Here is a 22,187-nt window from a genome sequence, read left to right as displayed (position 1 = left end):
TTTGCAATATTTGCCATCAAATCAAAATTTCCAGTAAAATACAGAAACATTTGCCGGGGCCACATGGACATTTGCGGGGGCCAGTGCCCCCCGTGCCCCCTCTAACGACGTCCCTGATTATACTTGATGTAAATTAATTATGCAATATATAACTCAAATAATCTTAGTCCAAAATGATACTCATTGTTAAACCTTATTGCTTAATAAAGAAAATGTATTATTATTATCATTATTATTAACTTCCTTCACATGAATGAGTTAACAATTTAATGTCATTTAAATGTATGAAATGCACGTGGTAAAGGAACTAGTTTTTTCTTCAAACATCGCTAACTCTCTACGGAGGGCAACCCTCATGAGGGCAGACCTCACCCTCACCCTCCGAAGACTTGTGAGGGTGAGGGTGTGTGAGGGCGAGGGCGAGATCGATCCGTGAGGGTGAGGGCGTGTGAGGGTGAGGGCGAAAGGCAAGTCGTGAGGGTGAAGGCGAAAGGCGAGTCGTGAGGGTGAGGGCGAAAGGCAAATCGTGAGGGTGAGGGCAAAAGGCAAATCATGAGGGTGAGGGCATGTGAGGGTGAGGGCGTGTGAGGGTGAGGGTGACTGGTGAGTCGTGAGGGTGAGGGCCTGTGAGGGTGAGGGCGACTGGTGAGTCATGAGGGTGAGGGCGTGTGAGGGTGATGGCGACTGGTGAGTCGTGAGGGTGAGGGCGTGTGAGGGCGACTGGTGAGTCATGAGGGTGAGGGCCTGTGAGGGTGAGGGCGACTGGTGAGTCGTGAGGGTGAGGGCGTGTGAGGGTGAGGGTGAAGCCGAGCCGTGTGGGTGAGGGAGGTTGAACGAAAATGACCACCTCTGGTCATGCATGCATTTTTATGCCATAGTGAGACATTTTGTCGCAATTCGATATTAGTCAGATTTAAGTAAGTCTTGAAGCTTTCCTGGTGAGGAATGATGAAATGATTCTCTCACCTGGTCAATAGCCCGAGAAAATCTTTTCATTAGTCAGATTTATTAGACAAAAATCACATGCATCAATGGAGCCTAAATATTCGGTGGATCAAATGTCATTCCACGGCATACGACAAAAATTCGTTTCAACGTTCCTTCATAATGTCCATACAATGCCGTACTACGGTGTTGGACATGTGTCGGGCGGTGCCAGAGTGGATGCACCCTTCTGGTTGATAGGTCCGAGCCCTTATAGCTCCCATAGACAAGAAAAATAAATGGCATCAATACATTTTAAATGTGACATTTAGAGGTTCAACAAGTGTGTCTGCTTCACTGGAAATTTCTCCTCCCCCAATTCCTCAACTTCCATCACTTGTTTCTGGCACCATGGTTGTGTCCAATGCATAATAGAAACCTAAAAGTTTACGCCAAAGGCTGGCAAGATGATTTCCCGTAAAAGTGCAGCGCTTATTACAACTTCTTCAAAATCAAATGTCTGGCAGGTTCATTGCATCACATCAGATCTACAGTTCAACAAAGAAACATTTGTCAATCAAGACAAAATTCCCTGCCTTTTTTTGACCTCTCCAATTCCCTGACTTTTCCAGGTCTGTTGCCACCCTGATATTGATACTGAATATACATACCATACATATACGTGTATTCAAAATATCGAACTAGGTTCAGTGGTTCCTGGCTAGCCACAAGTATCTGAAGACGACAAGAGAGTCATCATGTTGCGAAGCTCAATCTTGAAATGACTGCCTTAAAATGCATGGCGATGTTCTTACTGGATATAAACTCCGGAGCAAACCAAAATTCCTTCTTATTTGGTACAAGGGATTAATTTAGTAAACCTTCTTAACATGTGAGGAAAACAACACATGCCCATCAGACTACAACCTATGTACTCTATGAACTGCATAAAGATGTATACGTACCTTGTCAATTGTAACACAGAACCTGACTCAAGATATCTCAATTTGGAAGACTAGTGCATACAAGGAACTAAAAAAAGCCCAAAACTCTCAGTGTAACAACTTAAATTGAGAGAGAACTTCACGTTGTTCACCTGGGAAAGAGCCTTCGTGAAATAAACTTCTTTTTATACATCAAAACTTTTTGCAATCTGCAGTGGGTTTTCCACGCTCAAGACCATTACAACCAAGCACAGAGTACTATACTCTGTCCCGGGAATATATGGAGCAAGTGAACAAAAGTAAGTCTCTGCCCAAGAGAAGGTCGAACAATGAAATTTTGCAAGAAAACGGATTGCGTGGATGGGCAAAAAGGACTGCAGTTACCAGCTGTTTGCATCAGCGTGTACTGCTTTGCTCACTTTCTCCCCTTCTTTCCGTTATGCGTGGGATTGCTCCAGAGATTTCCAGGATACAGTATAGGTGTTTGGCGTTGAATGGGAAATCTTGCCTGCATTATATGATCCAAATGTGGAGGATTTGAATTTAAAACCTGATCAAAAAGGGAATCGATATAATAAGAAATTTATTACAAAATATTTTCTAAACAATTTTTACTATTTTTGTATCATCAGTTACAATGAAAATGTGTTTTCTTTCATTTATATTTTCAGAAATCAAATTGGGTTATATATATATATATATATATATATATATATATATATATATTGTATTTCTCTTAAAAATGTTATTTAAGGTATACAAAAAATATTTTAAGGATTCAGTTCATCTAGTCCTCTAACAAACATTTCGTAACGTTACCAAATATACAATACTATTGTATGGTTCGAGAATTATTAAGACTTTTAACTCTGAGTTATTCTCAAAGTATTATAGTGAGTTTTTCTACAAGACCACTAATTTTATTTTTCAAAAATAGATTTATTGATATATTATGAAAGTTTACACTATTTGGAGCATTTCTGAAAAATCCTGAAGTTGACAGGTGCCACAGTTCCCCGAGATATATCAAATCAAAAATATCCAATATGGCAGACTCTCTTCAAGATGGTAATTGGCAACTCGACTGAACATGTCTTAAGTGGTATAACAATTGATTCTACCAAATCTCATGCTTTTATCGAAATGTCAATGATTCCGGACTGTAATAAAGACACACTTTTTTTGGTGCTGTCCTCCATTTGGAGACACATTATCTTTCATTAAAATAAATTTAAACTCGTATTGTTTTAAAGCTTATAAATTAGGCTACAACTTTTATTCGAAAATTTTTTTGTCATTTAATATGTTTAAAACTTACAAGGAAAAAAACTTCAGAAAGTACTAGAAACAATTCACTTCTTGAAGATCATTTTTTAAATTACGGCAAAACCACAGACACTATTGAAAAATGAAACAGAATATTTTTTGTAGCCCATCTAATGAGGATTAACACTAAAAAAGGATTTCCTGCCTACGGAGATATAGGTCCATAACTGAGAATCTGTATAATTGATGTTCGTGAGGGGGAAGCACCGCGAGGAGGGTGGGGACTTTTGGGATTTTGCACTACTAGTAGTGTTCTAACAACTGACCAAAATTCAGCTTTTACAGAATTATTCCCGACATGAAACTTTTATTGACTGGACTAACAGTGATAACACTGTTGCTTTGTAATCAATGAGTCCCAGGTTCAATTCCTGGTGGAGACACATTACATAGTGGTTCAGATCCCACTTTAAACTGTAGGTCCAATCCTAATTATCCTATGTGGGCATAAAATGGAATTAAATTTCTTCTCAATAGGGTCATTCCATGTCTAATCAACCAATTTTAAAATAATTTGCTGCATGACCTATTTTAGAAAAAAATATTTTTTTGTATATAGGTTTGTACATGTTTCTAGATATCAAAACCAATGTTCAAAAAATCTTCTTGACCTTGGATCTCCTGGGATGGCCATTTTTCCAACATGGCGCATGGCTTTTTTTTTGCTCATGTAGAAGTTTATAATTCACATACCTTGTGATTTCAATTTCTTATAAGTCAGATATTAAAATACTATGATACTATATTCAGGGTTCCCACGCAAACTCCAAAAGCATTTTCCCTGAGATTTCCCCGAGTTTTCCAGAATTCTCATTTTTTTCCAGAGTATTGAATGCACAGTAAATGACTACTATAATTTTACAATGGCCTCCTCCATTTCCCCTCATAGCCATACCAACCTCACCTTCTTAATTACTGTTGTTTTCTGATGCAAATAACAAAACTAGTTCAATAATAAAAAAAATTACACTTCTTTGCATGTAATTAAGAACAAAGATGACCAGTTTTCAAGAACTTTAAACAACTCTGAAACAATTTCTAACATATCTGATATAGAACATTGAAATATTTTCACACTTTTCATACATGTTTATACATGGATACAATATCAATTAATCTGTAATGTGTACAATAATAGTTAAGACAAACCAATTATTGGAATTTTTAAAACATATAAAAATGAAGTGACAATTATTAGTACCGATTTAAAAAGGAATAGTAAGTTACTGAGACTGAAATATAAAACAAGAAATGTACTTAATGTCTGATACAGCAAATTAAGAAACTTTACTTCTCAGAAGCTTCAAGTTTTTTTAAATTGTTCTGCAATAGCTTTTGCTTCATCTTGCATCTTTTGTTGTTTGGCTTGTAAAGCACGGATCTCACTTGCTTTACGTTTAATTTCTTTCCTTTTGTCTTCTTTGTGATGACATTTCTTTCTCATCTTCTGCAATGATTCTTCGTATCTAATACGTGCACTTTTAACACTCTGGATCATATCTTTGCTTACTTCTACATTTGACACTCCTCCTACCACTTTCACTGCATCATAAACTTGCCAAATAGCCACAACAGACTCTTCTTTCAAGTTTTCTATTAAAACCTGCTTATTTACAGAAAACCCACTTTCCACATATGCATTGCCATGTGATAAAATCAAAACTAACTTAACAGTGCTCCAAAACAAGCCCAAACTAAGATGAAGAACTGAGGAATGCTAGTACGTAATGGTAAGTTAGTGACAGTTGCAAGTGCAAGTGTGATGGGGGTTAAGTATACACCATTCGACTGGCCTTCACCTCATGATATTCAATTTCTGGCATATCTGTTGAGAAAACTATTTCACTACATGACATTAATGAGCTTTTGAGGCATGTAAAAAATTCACATGTCATGTCATGACTATAACAATAGTTGAACATGATCAAAAACTTAAAATATGAACAAGTATTTATGAACATATGTACATAATTCATATATGGCACTAGTAAGTAAATATTTAAAATTCTGTTCTAAATGCAGTAAATACACAATCAACAATATTGTACACAAAAGATGGCAGAAAATAAATATTTCCCTAAATTCATTTTTTATGGACATTCCATTTTTTAATATTCTGTAAAAAAAAAAGACGGCAGAAAAAACTTATACTACTCCCTAATAAGGAAAATCAGATGAACACTGGTTAACTTTGGACATCAGGTTATCTTTATTATGCGTTTTCCACATCTTGAAATATATTTTACGTCATGTAAAAGATCAAAATCGGCTAATTAAATTTTAAAAAGCGCAAAATTTATGAGGGTATACACTTGGTCACCAGCCCTGGCATCACATTTAAAAACAAGAAACTGACAAACAAATAGATACGAGTTCCTTGCTGAAAGAGAAATGCTACAACAGCCTGGATTATCCACAGACAGGAGCACATTATAATCCCTCAGTTTTGCTTCATTGGGAACCATTAAGCAATTACAAGATTTTCCCTGAGATTTGTATTTTTTTCAAATTCCTTGAAATTTCCAGGTGTGTGGGAACCCTGTATATTTTCTGAGGCTCTTTTAACCTAACTTTAAAAAATAAAAACAGGCTTCATTATTCTAGGTATGCATTAGCTTACCCTTACTCCACAAAGTTACAAATAAGGTCACAGACAATATCGCATATTGACCAAACAAGTTGAGATTTTTACTGTGAGTTAGGTTCATACAGGGCTACCTTCTTGCCAAATTTCAGATTTTTTCACGAGGACCCATCTTAGATATTTAACCCCAAAAACTGTCAAAATTCCACAAACAGCCATGTTTGAACCCATGCTGAAAAAAGGGGTGTATTTCTAAGCATTGATATCTTATATGCAGACACCCTGCAGGTAGGTCTACATTTCAAAAGAAATTAAAGTCTTAGACTAAATCCCTTCATTAAAAAAATCTGGCTTAAAAATCCAATTTTTCAACTATTGTTACCCAAATTTCCACCATAATTTTCATACTTAGGATGCCATTTTGAGCAAAACACACTTGAATATCATTGAAAGTGTACTTCAATGGTCATTCAACCACATTTGGTATGGAATGACCCCATCCATATTAAATCTTTTTAAAAAATATTTTTTTCTGAAATGGTCATTCAACCACATTTGGTATGGAATGACCCCATATTAAATCTTTTTAAGAAATAAGTTTGAGCAGAAAAACTCTCTAAACCTTAAGATCAAATTAAAAGCAAAAATCCTGTTATTTTACAGTGGTTTTTACTGATAATTTTACACAAGCAACACCAATTCTTCTCGTATACAAATATAGAATTTAAATTCATTACAGCTAAAATCAAAATTTTTGAAACCATTAAAATTTTTAATTGTGCATTACTCTGGTTACTCTGTCATGTTCATTTTGGGCTGATAATTTGGAAACCAAGCCATGTAATGAAGTACTGCTTTTGTAAACCATGTAAAAGGTACATACAATAAAAATAGAACATGGATAAATGGTTAACAGAAATTTGTTGTGACTAGCATTGATAAATATTTCACAAACAAGAGTAGTGTGTTCCTTCCCACTGTCATGTATTGGAGCTTTTTTATAGAAATGCTCAAACGTTTCCAGATAAAGATTTGTATCATTCATGTTTGGATACTCATCTTGCAAACGAGTTCATGAAGGAGGAGACCAGTCAGGGGTATAAGCATCCCAATAAAGAATTTTGGCAAGAGAGCAGCGGCAGCTACTGGAGTTCCTAAATGGACAATCAGGGCTATGGTGAACGAAAGACAATCTCTTGAGACATCAGAAGGCCCCTCCATATCATTTCATACTCCCGGAAAAGAATGACCATGACCAGCGACCAAATCATCAGTGGACAATTTCGATGATAATGTTATCTGTAGGTGTATAAATGACTATGCTCTGCATGAAAATGGAAGAGCTGACATTGAAAAAGTTGCATGCCAATGTACAGGGAGACATACATTTTGTGGGAAGTAAAAAGAGTTTGCGACGTTTGCTGTGAAACATGGGATTTAGGTGGAGGAAGACACAAAACAATAGTACTATTTTAACAGAAATGAAAGATATTGGCCTTAAAAAAACAAGACTTTTAGATAAATAATGCACTACAGACAACAAGACCGACTTACTTGCACAGCACCCACACCACATTGTTTTCTTCATCAGATGACTCTGGAAGAGGGCTTCAGATACCTTTGTCTAAAGGATGGCACCTAATAGTAGTTTATGAAGGAGGCAAAAATGGATTTGTCCCGAATGCCCTTCTCTTATTCAAATTAAATACCACATCAGGAGACTACCATGATGACATGAATAGCAATAACTTTATGAAGTGGCTCCATGAGAAATTAATTCCAAATCTGGCACCCAGTTCTGTGGTGATTCTTGACAATGTCTCTTACCATAATGCACAAATAAATCCTGCCCCTACTCTTAGCTCATTAAAGAAAAACATGCAGAGTTGGCTTCAAGAAAGAACGAAGCCTGAATTATATGGCATATTTAAACTACATAAAGTGAAACATGAACCTATAAAGTGGACTCCTTGTTAAAGGAACATGACCATTCCGTGTAAGGCTCCCACGATATCATCCTGAATGAAATCCTATAGAAAATCTGGGCTCTTGTAAAGATCTGGGTAGTATCACATAATGTGACATTTATATTGGACGACATCATGAAGCTTGCAAAACAAAAATTTGAAAACATTACGATTGAAGAATGGGCCTCAACATGTTGTCATGCAGAACAGATCAAGGTTGGCATTTTGCCTGGTTTAAACAGGCAAAACTGGTTTTTTTTCAGGTTATGTTTAGAAATGTATATTTTAAAAATGAAATACATTTTCCCCCTGGTAGTAATATATTGTACCATTCAATTTGTATTGCTTTATATCCTGTCCCAGTTATCTCTGGAGCAGGCAAACAAAAACAAGTCTCTGCGCAAGTAGTGACATGAGACGGCTCTACCAATGAACAAGAGAAGGAACTAGATTGCGTGGAGAAGGGGTAAGCGATGCTATGCATGGCCTTGTTCCGGAGATAACTGAGACAGGGTATAGTTAGTTGACTGAGGGCTGGTTAACCTTTCTGTTAAAATGATCTGTTCTAAAATATTTGTCCAACAGTTTGATTCTACTCTTCCTGGATGGTGTAATACTTGATGCTGTTGCTATGGGATCAGTTTTCAGGGTAGCATTCCCTGAGGAGGCACATACTTTAGTGCATCCAACAATCAGACTACCGCGAAGGAAGGGGTACAAAATATGTTATAAGCAGTGTTTTGGGGGGCAGCCAACAACAATACTCCGTACTAGCACATTACTATAGGTGAGGACTTATTTTAGCAAGAGAAATGCCTATGATGCCAGAGGTCCCGGTTTCAAATCCTAGACTGGGCATGGATATTATTTCAATTTCATCACATCACTCATTCTCATTTTTGTAATCAAACAAATGTGTCAGAAAAGAAAAATAAAATAAACCAAATCAATCAATCAAACAAAAGAAATGCATGTGTGTGTGGGTGTGTACTTGGATGAAGTGAGGGTGGTTAGGAGAAGGGGCGAGCAGTAGCCCTTCCTCCCTTCATTTTTGCTAATTTTGCTCTTGCACTATGCCAAACCTTATGTATAAAGGGAAATTAACTGTCATCCACCCCCCACCCTCCAGATTTGAAACCAATCGCCGCCACTGCTTGGATGCATCATCGTTTATGAACATAACAATTCTGAGTAGTTGTTATGACGAACACATTAACATGCAACCCAGTAAAATAACAAATCAACTTGAATAGTGCCGGAACCATTTTTCCCAGCAAAAAAAGCAATAACTAACGTTTTTACAGTAAGACTTTCAATTTTATCAATCAGATTTGTTACTTTCTTCCCCCTGAAAAGATACATAAATTTAAGCATGTTATATTCAACATGCAGCACATTTTAAGTAAATACTATTAATGAATATTCCATTCTGAACTTCAGTTTACGAAACAAATTAGCTTGTGAATGCAGTGTTGTGCCTATGTTGGAATGCATTATATACGTTACAGCTACACACACATTTCTTTATCTCATTTACAGTAAAACCTCGTTAATCAGGACTAATGGGGGGGGATAAGTTGACCGGTTTAACGAAAGTTCCGGATTAACTGAAATAACCTAAAAGAACAGTAGAAAGTGCATTAAAACTTCGTTTATAGCAACGAAACACATTTCTTATGGTGTATTTAAAGGACATAGGCCTAAATACACTATACAGTACAGTAAAATGTAAAGCAATACGACAATGCAGTGCTTCTAGCTACATTTAAAACCTTGCGTTCTGCTTTTTTATTATTATTATTATTATTTTTTTTTTTTTTTGGCCTTTTGCCTGTCTGGATCAAGTGAAGTCCGGCTTATCGGGGTCTGGATTAACGAGGTTTTATTGTATTTCATTTCCATACAAGCTGCCATAGGCCATTAAATAATCCAAATATACAATGCAACACAATGATTTAAATCTGCTTCAGTACAGTTTGTTTGCAGTTTAGTTTTTCCCATGTTATCTGGATGTTTCAAGCATAAATAATGCCAAATATTTCACTGTCTGACTGATTTTGTCCAAACATGCACTGTATTTCAAAACATTTGTTGTCAGGCTATAGCTTAAGTGATGTCCTAAAATTCTCAAAAGAGCCTCCTCTCATTTCTTATCTCCAAAAATGTAGTTTAGGCAGAGATTTGAAGGTGGTCTCAGAAATTGTAATTTACCTCAGCATATGAAAAACTCATTTTTAATCTACAATCTTGCAATACTTTGAACATATGCAAATGCAAAACAAAAATCATTCTCAAGGTGTATCTAGTTTTGATTAATTTCAGCTCCTCTAAATATGCTGCAGTTATCATGGTCTCAAAATTGGTGACTTATCCCCACCTTCCCTGAAACGCACACTATATTACAGTGTTTTTATAAAACTCAAGTGATGCCATAACATTGCTGAGACCTGTGTTTGTTAATCTATGGAAATGTAACCCAGTGCTTAATTTAAAGCTCTCCCAAGACATGTTAAACCGGTCTCTCGTGTACTATCTTTAAACATAGTGACCAATTTTTCTCAAATGGCGATTATCATAAATAAAAAGTTTGATTTTACCACCTCTCCTTTCCTAAACTATGAAATATTATTTTAAAAGTTTTACTGCAAAACTGTGGACCAATGAAATCTCCAAAATCATTGTTTAATTCCTTATACTCCGAAAGTTTTGAATAAAAAATTAGAGCATAGCATATAGGAAAAACATGGGAAAAAATCAGTTTTTCATCCAACATCTTTGAAACACATTGCCCAATTTTGCTCATAAGTTTTTTACCCGCAGAAATAATTTTACCTAAATGATTCTAAATTTACAGTAGTTATCATGGCCACTAAATAGATGACTTATACATCGCTGCCCACCCACTCTAACTCATGCATCATATTTTGATAATTTTATTGTGTTATTATTGTGCCAGTACATAATTTTCCTGTTAAGTTTCATGCACAAAACTCAAAACTGTAGTCTATTCAAAGATTTGAAAATGTCAAAAATGATCAACATATGAGAGTATACATATACACTGTATTTACCCCTTAAAAAAAAGGGAGGAAAAGAAAAACTGAAATTGTGGTATATCATGAAGGTGCACGACTTACAAAAGCTCCTGACCAGACATGAATAACATTTTATATTGCATTGGCAAGCAACCCATTATGAGAAAAATAATTTATAGTGTTCCAATTTAATTATGCCACAATTAACAGCATTTCAATAAAATGTACTATTTCTCCCTTGTAATGCTTTAAACATGCAAAAATTGATTTTTGATCATCACAGTTGAAACTATGATGTGCCACTATGACTTCCCCCACATAAGGAAGTGACTGATGACCAAAGTGCTACAACATTTCAAAAGTTTAAGCTTTGTTCAAGTAATCAATGCAAATGTTTTATCTAAACATTTCTGGTACTTTCTTCTTTTTTTGTTTCTTTGATATATATTCTTTTTATTTCTATTTCAAAGTTAATTTCTAGCACGATTTGAGGATAGCCTGAAAAAAACCACTATGACTTGTGCTGCATCATTATTTTTAGTATTATAAACTCTGCTAAGCCTTTTCAGTACAAGTTTTACAAAATATTTTTACAATTGTAGAACCCCATAAGTATTTAAAACAATATTTGAGAACATTTTCTGGAAAAAAAAATGCTTTTTGACTGGGTTTTTATGGAAAAAAAACATGGGGAAAATCGGGCTGAGCCCACCCAGGCAGGGCCAACCCTGGAACAGATAGAGCATGAGTATATGGAATGTAGGGACTAATAGACGACTATGAGGATGCCCCCTGCGTCATCCAGGTGGGGTCCGATTCCACAAACAACAAACAGGAATTGAGGAACTACTCTCTTCTGATTAATTGGAAGTAAGTCCCCAGTTGTTTTTTTTTCTGAACTATAGACAATTTACTGGAACCATAGTTGTGTTCAAATCTAAGCAATGCTATCTATTGGTTATTATCAGGTCTAGGATTTATATGTTTGTAGGCCTACATACTTTTAGTTTGACGAATTACCACTGAATTTTGTAATATCTTTGCGAATAGTAATGTTTGTAGTGATTTAATATTTTTTCCATATTTCTAACTTTAATACACACTTTTACATATTTAAGGAAAACATACTAAATTTTACATATTCAACAGGTTTATTTCACATATTGTTCATATTTCATCATTTTGGAATTGTTCAAAAGAAAGAAATTATGTGTCTCCATGAGCATTTAAACTCTCGACTCCGGCAAGTGTTCTTGTAGGAATTGTATAAAGGAGGCTGTCATTTTTGCTGCTTAATGAGATGCATATTCTTTACTTTGTTAAAATTGCCATAGTTTCATCATGGGTGACAAGTTCAAAAGAAAAGAAAAAGCTGTGTGGCTTATTGTCTGGTGAATATATATATACTTGTTATTGTTGCATAAGCCGGCATCGTTTGTAAATGTATAACAAAGGCAGCCGACTGTCGCCCACCATAGCAAGGCAATAGTACTGCTTAAGGAGGGGTGTTGTGGTCCAATTGTCGTGGTTTAACATGTTTGCAGGTTATTAGTTCTCAACCCAGTGGTAATGTCAATCGTGTATTACCTGTCGTTTCCCTAGTTATAATGCATTACGTTTAAAACTGAATGTTACATAGAGCCGAGTTCTAATTTTCTTGTTCTACGTAACAGCTGTGCCTTGGCGGACTGTTGCGATTCTTCTATCTGTGCAATTATCAACACTGTCTCTCGCATTATGTTGTGCAGCACGTGGCAGAGACTCCTGTGTCTGGCTTAATGTTGTTTATGGACATGTAAACTATTTTTTGGTACGACATGCTTGTTTATGTTATATATATATATATATATATATATCAAAGGATAATTTATGCTCTTGCTGCTTTTTCAGATTTGTTAAAAATCCTTTACAACTTCTGAAATGTTTTCCAGATGTGCGACAGATGCATCAAATATGATGACAGATATTCCATATTGCAACAATTCAAAAAAAGACAGAGGGGTGGCCCACTTACACCTCCTCACCCTATATGATATTTACCTATATGTAAATGTACAGAGGAAAAAGAAAACCGCTCGCAATATTAAAATTAATGCACAATTATTACAAGTCTAAGGAAGATCACTTCAATTCCTTTTCTTTTTTACAAAATCCAATGAAACTTTTGGCATAGGATGTAATAACACACTGTTATATGCTGTATTACTGTTTATTTATTTTTACTTGCTCCATCCCAATTACTAATCCTTTGGTGCAACTGCAGTACAATATGTACGTTATGAAAGTGCATGCTCTTCGCTTGTTTATTAGAGGTGTGCACTTCATATCTATGTACTCTTAACTGTTACTTCTACAGACTCGTACAAAATATAAAAATATTAAACAGAACTTAAGGCCCAAGTTCCTTTTGTTTTATTGTGATTTTGTCATGCTACAAATGCAATATTAACCCTCAACTAGGCACCTGGAGGTAAATTTGACCCCCAGGTAGGTATTTCTTAACAGCCAGACACTTGTTGGTTGCCCCCTGTGATAGCTTATCTAGTAACTTCCTAAAACAGTTTGATTCAACTGTCGAAGTCATTTCCTTCATTGTGTGTAATTGCAGCAAGGTGAAGCTGTTCGAAAGTTGATTTGATGGGGGTCAAATTTACCCCCACATGCCTAGTTACATATGCAATTTTTTTTTATCATTATTTTAGAAATTTTGCTTACTGTGCTTCGAGAGTGAAATATTTTAATGGTTTTTACTTGATCTGTGTTGTGTGACCGTGTTTTAAAGTGAATGTTGACAGCAGGGGTGTTGGAGGACATTTCGAACCTAGTTCATCTGAAGTGCTTCAAGATGAATAATTGACTCCAAATCAGATCATGATGTACAGGGTGGCTCAATAAGTCACTTAACACCCTCAGTACAAGGCCACTGCAGCAAACAACATGGAAATGGTGATGACCAATCGTTATCAGGCCAAGGGGGAACCACATTGACGCCACCTGCGTGGTCGGTGGCCATCTTGAATTCAACTTCAGAATTTTAAATGGGAAGGGGGTCGTGCGACATATCAAAATGGGCTAGAATTTCACGACAAATGCAATGGTGAAGGTTTTCTCGACGTATCTTTAACCAGTAAAAAGGTATGACTGAATTCTTGTACCAATTTGCTCCTTTTCGAGGTGTTAGAAAAATGCCTTAAAATTTGTTTAGCGCTTCGGTAATGCATCGAGATCAAAGTGACGTCTATGGAGAGACGTTCGCATGCCATTGCACATTATTTTAATCGGATACATCCATGAAGAGCTGTGCATTATGAATGGTTGTCACGAACAATTTACAGTGTGACGCTTCCATTGAATTAAAAGTCCTTCACAGTGACAAGGCTAATGTTTATGTTCATAAGGAAGTTCATAAACAGAATATTCGATGATTTTTATCTGATAACCCATTTTCGACAGATCAAAGCTGAATGGTTAGTGTTGGTAAGTTAATGGCATGGCGTGCTGTGTGGAACACGATTGGTTAGTCAATTTTCCATCAACGGAACCTTAAATGCTTAGGGCTACTTGGATTTGTTAAATAAACAGTTTTTTTTCATCCTTGCTTATGGAAGAAGGTACTTTTTACAGAATTTTTTCAATAGGGAAGAACGCCAGAACACTTATGGGAACGTTATGAACCAGTTTTTGTCCAAAGTTAGTTATCAGATGACAAAGGTCACATATTCTGTTTATAAACTTCCTTATGAACATAAACATTAGCCTTGTCACTGTGAAGGACTTTTAATTCAATGGAAGCATCACACTGTAAATTGTTCGCGACAACCATTCATAATGCACAGCTCTTCATGGATGTATCCAATTAAAATAATGTGCAATGGCATGCGAACGTCTCTCCATAGACGTCACTTTGATCTCGATGCATTACCAAAGCGCTAAACAAATTTTAAGGCATTTTTCTAACACCTCGAAAAGGAGCAAATTGGTACAAGAATTCAGTCATAACTTTTTACTGGTTAAAGATACGTCGAAAAAACCTTCACCATTGTATTTCTCGTGAAATTCTAGCCCATTTTGATTTGTTGCACGACCCCCTTCCCATTTAAAATTCTGAAGTTGAATTCAAGATGGCGGACATCAAGATGGCCACCGACCGTGTGAGTGGCGTCAATGTGGTTCCCCCTTGGCCAGATAAGGATTGGTCATCGCCAATTTCAAATTCCATGCCGCAGTGGCCTTGTACTGAGGGTGTTAAGTGACTTATTGAGCCACCCTGTATAATATCACATTACTGAGTGAGAACATTATACTAATTGTAAGACAAATCATGATGATGAGAATGATATCCCGGATGAAGATGAAACTTATTTCCTGGGAAAAGACAAAATAACTTGATGGAAATAAGCTCCCTGCTCATGTTCGAATGTTCACAAAAGAAGTATGAACATTGTTTTAAGTCTTCTTGGATCACTTGCAACTGCAAAAAATGCCAAATCTGCTATCGAGGATTTTCACTTTTCATAGATGACACTATTGTGAGAATCATTGTGGAAAATACAAATATGTACGTAGAAATTATGTGGGGATATTCTGTAAGGGAAAGAAATGCCAAATTTGCCGATGAGATTACGTTTTAAAAACAAGACAAGTTTATTTGACATAATATATGATCAAAAAAAATAATACAATGGTCCCGTTTAGTTAGTTGAGTAAAACAATTGAGATTTTGAAAATTGATATGTATTGGAACTTGATTTTTTTCAAGGGAAAACATACTAAAAATATGTTTGTATTTCATTAAGAAATGGATATTGCTAAATTTACACAAATATTTGAAATGTATACACTACAAAAAAAAAATTGTGTTGCTTATTCCACACTTTCCTCATTATTATCATTTGATTTAACTATCGTTAGAACGGATTTTAAAATATTGAAAATGTAATGTCTGTCCATATTATTTTTTAAAAATTAATTGCACCTCTTTTCTATATTCAAACACTACTTTAAATTGTTGAAAATAGTCAATTTAATCGTACAAAGGTATTTTTTGGTGCATATGTATCTTACTTGAGTACAAATAATATTTTATATTTGGGGGTCAAATTTGCCCCCAACGTGCCTACTTAAGGTGGTGAAAGAGGTGCACCTGGTTAAGGGTTAACATGGTTCGATTTCGATTTACTTACTGTTAACACACATCGCAGAGTTATAGTGGTTACGGTAAAAAGTTCACTATCCGTCGGACACCTATAACTTCTGAATTTTTGTCAATTTTTGACATTCGTAATTACCTATCTGCTTCGCGGAACATTCCGTGAATGGATTTTGGGGGTATCCATCCCGGAATCGGTGCGAAATTTAAACAAAAAAATTATTTTAGTTTGAAATTTTTTACTCAAATTTCCCATCGATTCCAGGTTTCGCCCCTGAGGTAATTGACCTACCGGCCCCAACCGCTAACGTGGCCCCGCCTCCGCTCCTCTACGCTCCGGGTTTTTCTATAGACTCCCTGTTAAAAGGCATGTTAGAAATTGACTGGAGTCACCTGCCCCCAAATGAGCCCCAAACTTTTAAATTTGAAGAAATCCGTGTCCAGGATATGGAATACTTAACTGAATTTCACACAAAACACCTTCCCCGATGTTATACAATACTACAGGAACTTATTACGGTAAGTAGTTTCTTATGTAGAAATGAAGAAATCTGTCTGACGGATAGTAAACAAGTACCGTGGTTACTGATTTTGTTCAATATGTGCTTTCGTAGTTAGGCTAGGCAGGCCAGATTTGGTTCTCTTAGCATTAAAATAAAGTCCCTAAATGCATTCAACTAAGATTCTGATTTACTTCTACATTAATTCACACTAGTCTACGATACTTACAGTCGCTTGTCAACGGAAACTACACTGTCCGTGTGAAGCGTGCATGCTTGCGTAAAATAATTTTTGGTATAATTACAGAATACTGGGAGTATCTCAGATTGCTTTCAAATTTGGTATACTCACTAAGGTAAATATGCGATATCGCCCAGATGGATTTCTTCAAATTTACAGGAGAAAGTACTTACTGAAATGAGTTTCTTTAGGATTCTGGACGTTATTGGAGGTATCTTCTTTCACGGAAAGTAAAAACTTCGTAGTTTAATGCTGCCGAACAAGAATTAATCACTTTTTACGTAAGAAATTGGCATTGCCTGCCACATTATGCCATTGTTTCCATTGTGTGCGTGCAGATGGCGAGAGCGTTGAAAGTTACGCGATCTCTGCAGTGTTTCCAAACGTGCCTTCTTTTTACGAAAATTTCTATTTTTAACTATGTTCGCCGTGCTTTCTTTTTTCGATTAATTTAGGGGTGAAATTAGTGTTAATGAAACCTAACCTAACAGGCCTAACTTAACCTTGTGTCAATGGTTTGTGGGGCTACCCATGGATGGATAAAGTCAATGGTTTGTGGGGCTACCCGTGGATGGTTTTTGGGGCTAACATGCATGGTTTGTGGAGGTAACATGAAAAAAAATCGAAATAGTACGCAATTTTCCATCATGAAGGTTTGAAACACTGCTTGCGCACTGAAAATCGACAAAACACAAACTGGCACGTCATGACGCGCGATGATCCATTACGAGTGCACACCATATTGTCTATTACAGAAGCGGAACAAGTAAGACAAATAATCAATCGTAATAGGAAAAGTTGACAGTATTTTATGGAAAAAGGCATAACTTCACCTTAAAGAATGTTCCGCAAGGCAAAATAGGTAAGTACCAGTGGTAAAATTAAGGAAATAAATGAGTGAAAGGTGTCCGGGCGTTATCGCATATTTACCCTCACTAATTTTGACCTCAAAATCACGAATCTGCAGCTAAAAATTTGCGGTCACGTCTAGAAAATGCAAAATACCATGCATACATTGCTGCTATGATTGTCGATACTAATGGTGTGATGATGTGAACAAGTGAAGTTCGCTATCTGTACCAATGGAGCGTTGCTTTACATGACAATATGGCATCTTCAGTAAATGTGGGGAGCAATTTTACAATACCGGACCATTCCCAAATTTCCTTCATATTTCGCATACTTTATGATTTTGGGCTTGTAATCACAAATCTGCAGTTAATATTTGAGGGTCATGTGTAGAAATTTTAAAAAAAAGGGGGTCCATGATCGCAACCGACAATGCATGATTGTTCATTATTTACCGGAAGATTCGTGTTTCCCATACCTAAGAAACGAAATTACAACCCCAAATGTTAACTATGTTTGCCTAACCTAAGCTAAGCTAACCTAACCTTACTGTGAATGGTTTTTGGGGCTATGCGTGAATGGTGTGTGGATGCATGAATGGTGTGTGTGGCCTGGGATCGCATACCGACAATGCACTATTGCTCATTATTTACCGGAAGATTTCAACAAACATGGTTTTCATTCTCGTATACGGAGAATGATTGTGGTAATTGGAAAGTTTATTATACAACTTCTGCACGTCAAATACATTATCAACACGTCACCCCTACATGTTAACCTAAGATACTTCATCGGGACTACGTATTTTGTGAGTATAAGAAGTAGGATAGAAATTACAGCTGTGTCCGGTATTGTAAAATCTTGCTAAATGTGAAAAACATACTTCCCACACGAACCATTCACGTAGCCCCACAAACCATTAAAGTAAGGTTAGGTTAGGCAAGCATAGTTAAAATTCAGGGTATTCATAAACATACTTTTTGAACGCTAATCATTGCAAAATATTGTTGTTTCCTTCATAAACCACCGGTGTTTACTTCGTTCACGGACCCCCTTATTTCGCATTTTCTAGACGGGACCGCCAATTTTTAACTGGAGATTCGTGATTAGGAAGCCAAAATTAGTGATGTGCCGAATTTGAAAGCAAACGGAGATACTCCCGGTATTCTGTAATTTCTCCTAATTTTTAAGTTGTTTTCTTCAACATAAATAACTCCTTTTCGAAATCCAAACAGTGCTCACTACTTTAAAGAAGGTTCAAATTTCGTGGGACAATGAATGCCAAAATTCTGCGATAATTAGCCTTCCTGCTAGGAGAATTTGAAAAAATCATAAAACAATCGGAACCGTTACCGAACTTAAATTTGGTCTATTCAGTGCTTGACGTGAGGGGAAGATGGAAGGGATCTATCCCCAGTTAAGAAAATGTTCATAAAGCATTCCCCACCTAGTGCACTTTCTCCATGTTGATCCACACAAGCAGGCCCAACTATCACAAAAATCGACCAAACGTCCCCCCAGCACTGCAAAAAAAAATCATTCTAGGTATCATTCCACTATATTGTGTGGTGTTTAGATGACCAAAAGTCACCACAGCACAAATCGAATAGACTAAATATGCAACATTAGGCAAAATTATTTAAAAAATTCAAGGAAAATATGTTGAGATGCATCCTTGATACAATATCAACAACAATCGAGATACAATATCAACAACCACAACTACTGCTACGCGAACTATCATACAAGTCCTTGAAACATGACATTTCTTTCAGGAGTTTCTACAGCGAAGATTAAACATAAAACCTATCTTATACGACACAACTCTGGATTCTAACGACGCTAGTTTACTTTAATGTTGTCATTTTATGATCTTGACATTCAGAAATCCCGGTTACTGGGATTGCATCAATCATCAAAATTGATGGAAACTACCATGTTGTGCTCTGCTGGAATCGAACAGAGCGCAACTGTTGCGATCGCATAACATTACGCAAAATATTTATTCTCATTCTACAATATAAGAAATACATTTCGCACCTGGAGTATAAGTAAGATCCTCTCCTAAAGTTTCATCGTCAGGCAATAAAACTACGATTTCCTCTGCTTCCATCTTATAATCACTGTCTTCCTCATAGTCCGCCATGATTTGTTCCGATTTGTTCGTCTTCGTAACTGCTGAAAAACCACAGCGTTCAAAATGGAAGCAAGTACCGAATCTGTGGGAACGAGGTGCCATTAGGCGATGAGAATGTGAAGCCACAGTGTTGCAATATGGATAGTTGAGGCAACATTATGCATTTGATCATAACAAAAAAATATATTCTCTCCTCTATTGAGCGTGGAAAATCACGAAACTTCGGTACCAGAATCCCTGGAAATTTTGAATGGTCGTGTAAAAAATCTAAAATGATACATGTCTTGGAAATTGAATTTTTCATTTCAGAAATGCGTGAACAACAGTCACTTTCACTTCAATACAGACTGTGATTTCAAGGAGAAGATTTCCACGGTTTAGGAAAATCCTGAACATTTCCTGATCTGAATGTCGGTATTTGTTTATTTAACTATCAGGAGTTCGCCTTGTGCTTCGGTGTGAGACGGACGTTTGTGTTGTGTTTGTCCAAATCAGGGACGTCGTTAGGGGGGACGGGGGGCACTGGCCCGAAACGTTCACGTGGCCCCGGCAAACTGTTCTACATTTGCTGAAAATTTTACTTTCATGGCAAATATTGCAAAATAGTTTTTCAGTAATTCTTTCTTTCAGTTAGAAACACTGTTCTTAATTTGAGTGGCACGAACGCAAAACCACATTTCTTTCTCGTTTTCCTGGTTCTAGTTATAGTGGATGTCAGTGTAGGAACCTAGAACTTCGTTGTTTCTCGGAATTTTGAGGGAGCGGTCTTTCCACCCCTAGCAGTCGCAGGTCAACAACAGGCAGGGTTGGGCGTTGAGTGTTGTCGTTGCGTCCAAACAGGGTTTTGAGCTTGAGTAGATTGTAGAACGACCGCTTGTGCAGCGGTAAACCACATATATGCAAACAGTTACAACTGGTCCCGAATCAAAGCGCAATACACGCTAAATAAGTATAATGGTGGCAGGATGCCTCATATCTCCGGGTAAGTAGTATTATTCGCACCAAATATCTATTCTACTATTGAAACAGTCTAAAACACGCAACGTGTTAAAAGTAATTATCTTCACAAACTGTACGATTTCTCGAGTCGCAAATTTTTATCAATATCGTGAAGACAGATTTTGAGAATCCTCCTTAACAAACGATGCCTCCCCGATTGCGCAGTGATAGCATTGTTGCCTTGTAATCGAAGGGTCTCAGGTTCGATACATGGGTGGAGGTATACAGTGGTCCGGATCTTACTTTAAACTGTAGGTCCAGTCCCGATTAGCCTTACTGTGCATAAAGTGGACTTAAAAACACCAACTCAACTCCTTAACAAACTTTTCGAAGAATCGAAAAATTAAACAAGAACAAGTAAATACATTTTTATAATTTTAAAGTATATTATTATTGTTATTACTTTGGGTATTTTTGGTTCGTATGAATCTGCCTCACACAGTAAGCTTATTTTGTTGAGTCAAGTACAATAACAAACCCTTGCAATAAGTCACTGGAAAGACATGTGAGGTTGCACACATAGGCGTAGCTAGAACTTTATATTTGGGTGTGCACAAAAAAAAAAACGAGGTCTTGTACCTTCTTAATAGCATATTTTGCAACACAGTCACTTGGCTCTTTAACTGCACTGATGTTTGTAATGGAATATAAATTCACTAAATGACAGTGTTGATAATTTCTGAATATATGTAGTAGAAAGAGTCAAATTGCATAAATTACACACACACACAAAATGTTCATAAATGTAACAAACAAATACATCAAAATACACGTCATCTATAACAAGAGACGTCTGTCAAAAGGTACAATGTTCTTAAACTCATCAAAAACTTCATTTACATCAATAGACTAAGCTTTTTCCTGTTCCACAAATAGCAAGAGCAGGGCTTCCAATCTATCCTGCTTCTGAGTTGCTCTTAATTTAGTTTTAACTTGGGTAAGCTTGGAGAAAGCTCTCTCACACGTGTAGCTTGTGACAGGTATGGAAGAAAGGCGCTGTAGTACAGAGTATCATTCAGTAAATATCTTCTTTCTCCAATGACATAAAAAAATCGAAAATCTATAGACATTCGTTTCATCAGCGATAATGCACACGTTTGTACCAAGTAATGACATTTTCAACTTCTTACAAACTGACGCTTATTTTCCCTCTTATTGAAATATGTCTTTATTTCTCTTCGATAAAGCAGCCCATTAGGGTGTGCCTAGGCACACCCGGCACACCCCGTAGCTACGCCTATGGTTGCACATATATTTAAGCATCTATAAATAAATAATAACCCGTTGTTCGACAGCCCTGGATGGGGCTTGGCCTATCTCCCGACTGCCAGTCTCCCTCCCACAATCCTACCTAGAGGTGTGGAGATCTTTAACCAGTAATGGGGTGACGTGGGGTCAGCACGTCGAACCTCCAACCGTTATACGGGATATCCGTAAAGAATAATTATATTCTTGTGGTAAGGAGTCGTTGTCATTTAACAAACTTTATTGATTTATTCCATCAGCATTATTTAAAATGTAGTGCCATACTG

General features: G+C 36.6%; 1 protein-coding gene across 2 annotated transcripts in view; it reads right to left on the bottom strand.

Annotated features, from left to right (window-relative positions):
- Positions 1-19,876, bottom strand: part of LOC145982802 (uncharacterized) — a 48,358-nt gene extending 28,482 nt beyond the window's left edge. Inside the window, exon 1 of one of the 2 annotated variants that reach the window (XM_083116169.1) lies at positions 19,560-19,876. In XM_083116169.1, the coding sequence (XP_082972295.1) occupies positions 19,560-19,758 (199 nt within the window). In that variant the 5' untranslated portion in view covers positions 19,759-19,876. The remainder of the gene's footprint in view (positions 1-19,559) is intronic. The other variant, XM_083116168.1, reaches the window with a different exon arrangement.
- Between the last annotated feature and the right edge of the window lie 2,311 nt (positions 19,877-22,187).

This window comes from Lepisma saccharinum, unplaced genomic scaffold (genome assembly GCF_977018435.1).
Source record: "Lepisma saccharinum unplaced genomic scaffold, izLepSacc3.1 HAP1_SCAFFOLD_427, whole genome shotgun sequence".
Classification (NCBI taxonomy): Eukaryota; Metazoa; Arthropoda; class Insecta; order Zygentoma; family Lepismatidae; genus Lepisma; species Lepisma saccharinum.
Note: the sequence above shows the minus strand (reverse complement) of the source record. Positions and strands in the feature narration are given on the sequence as shown.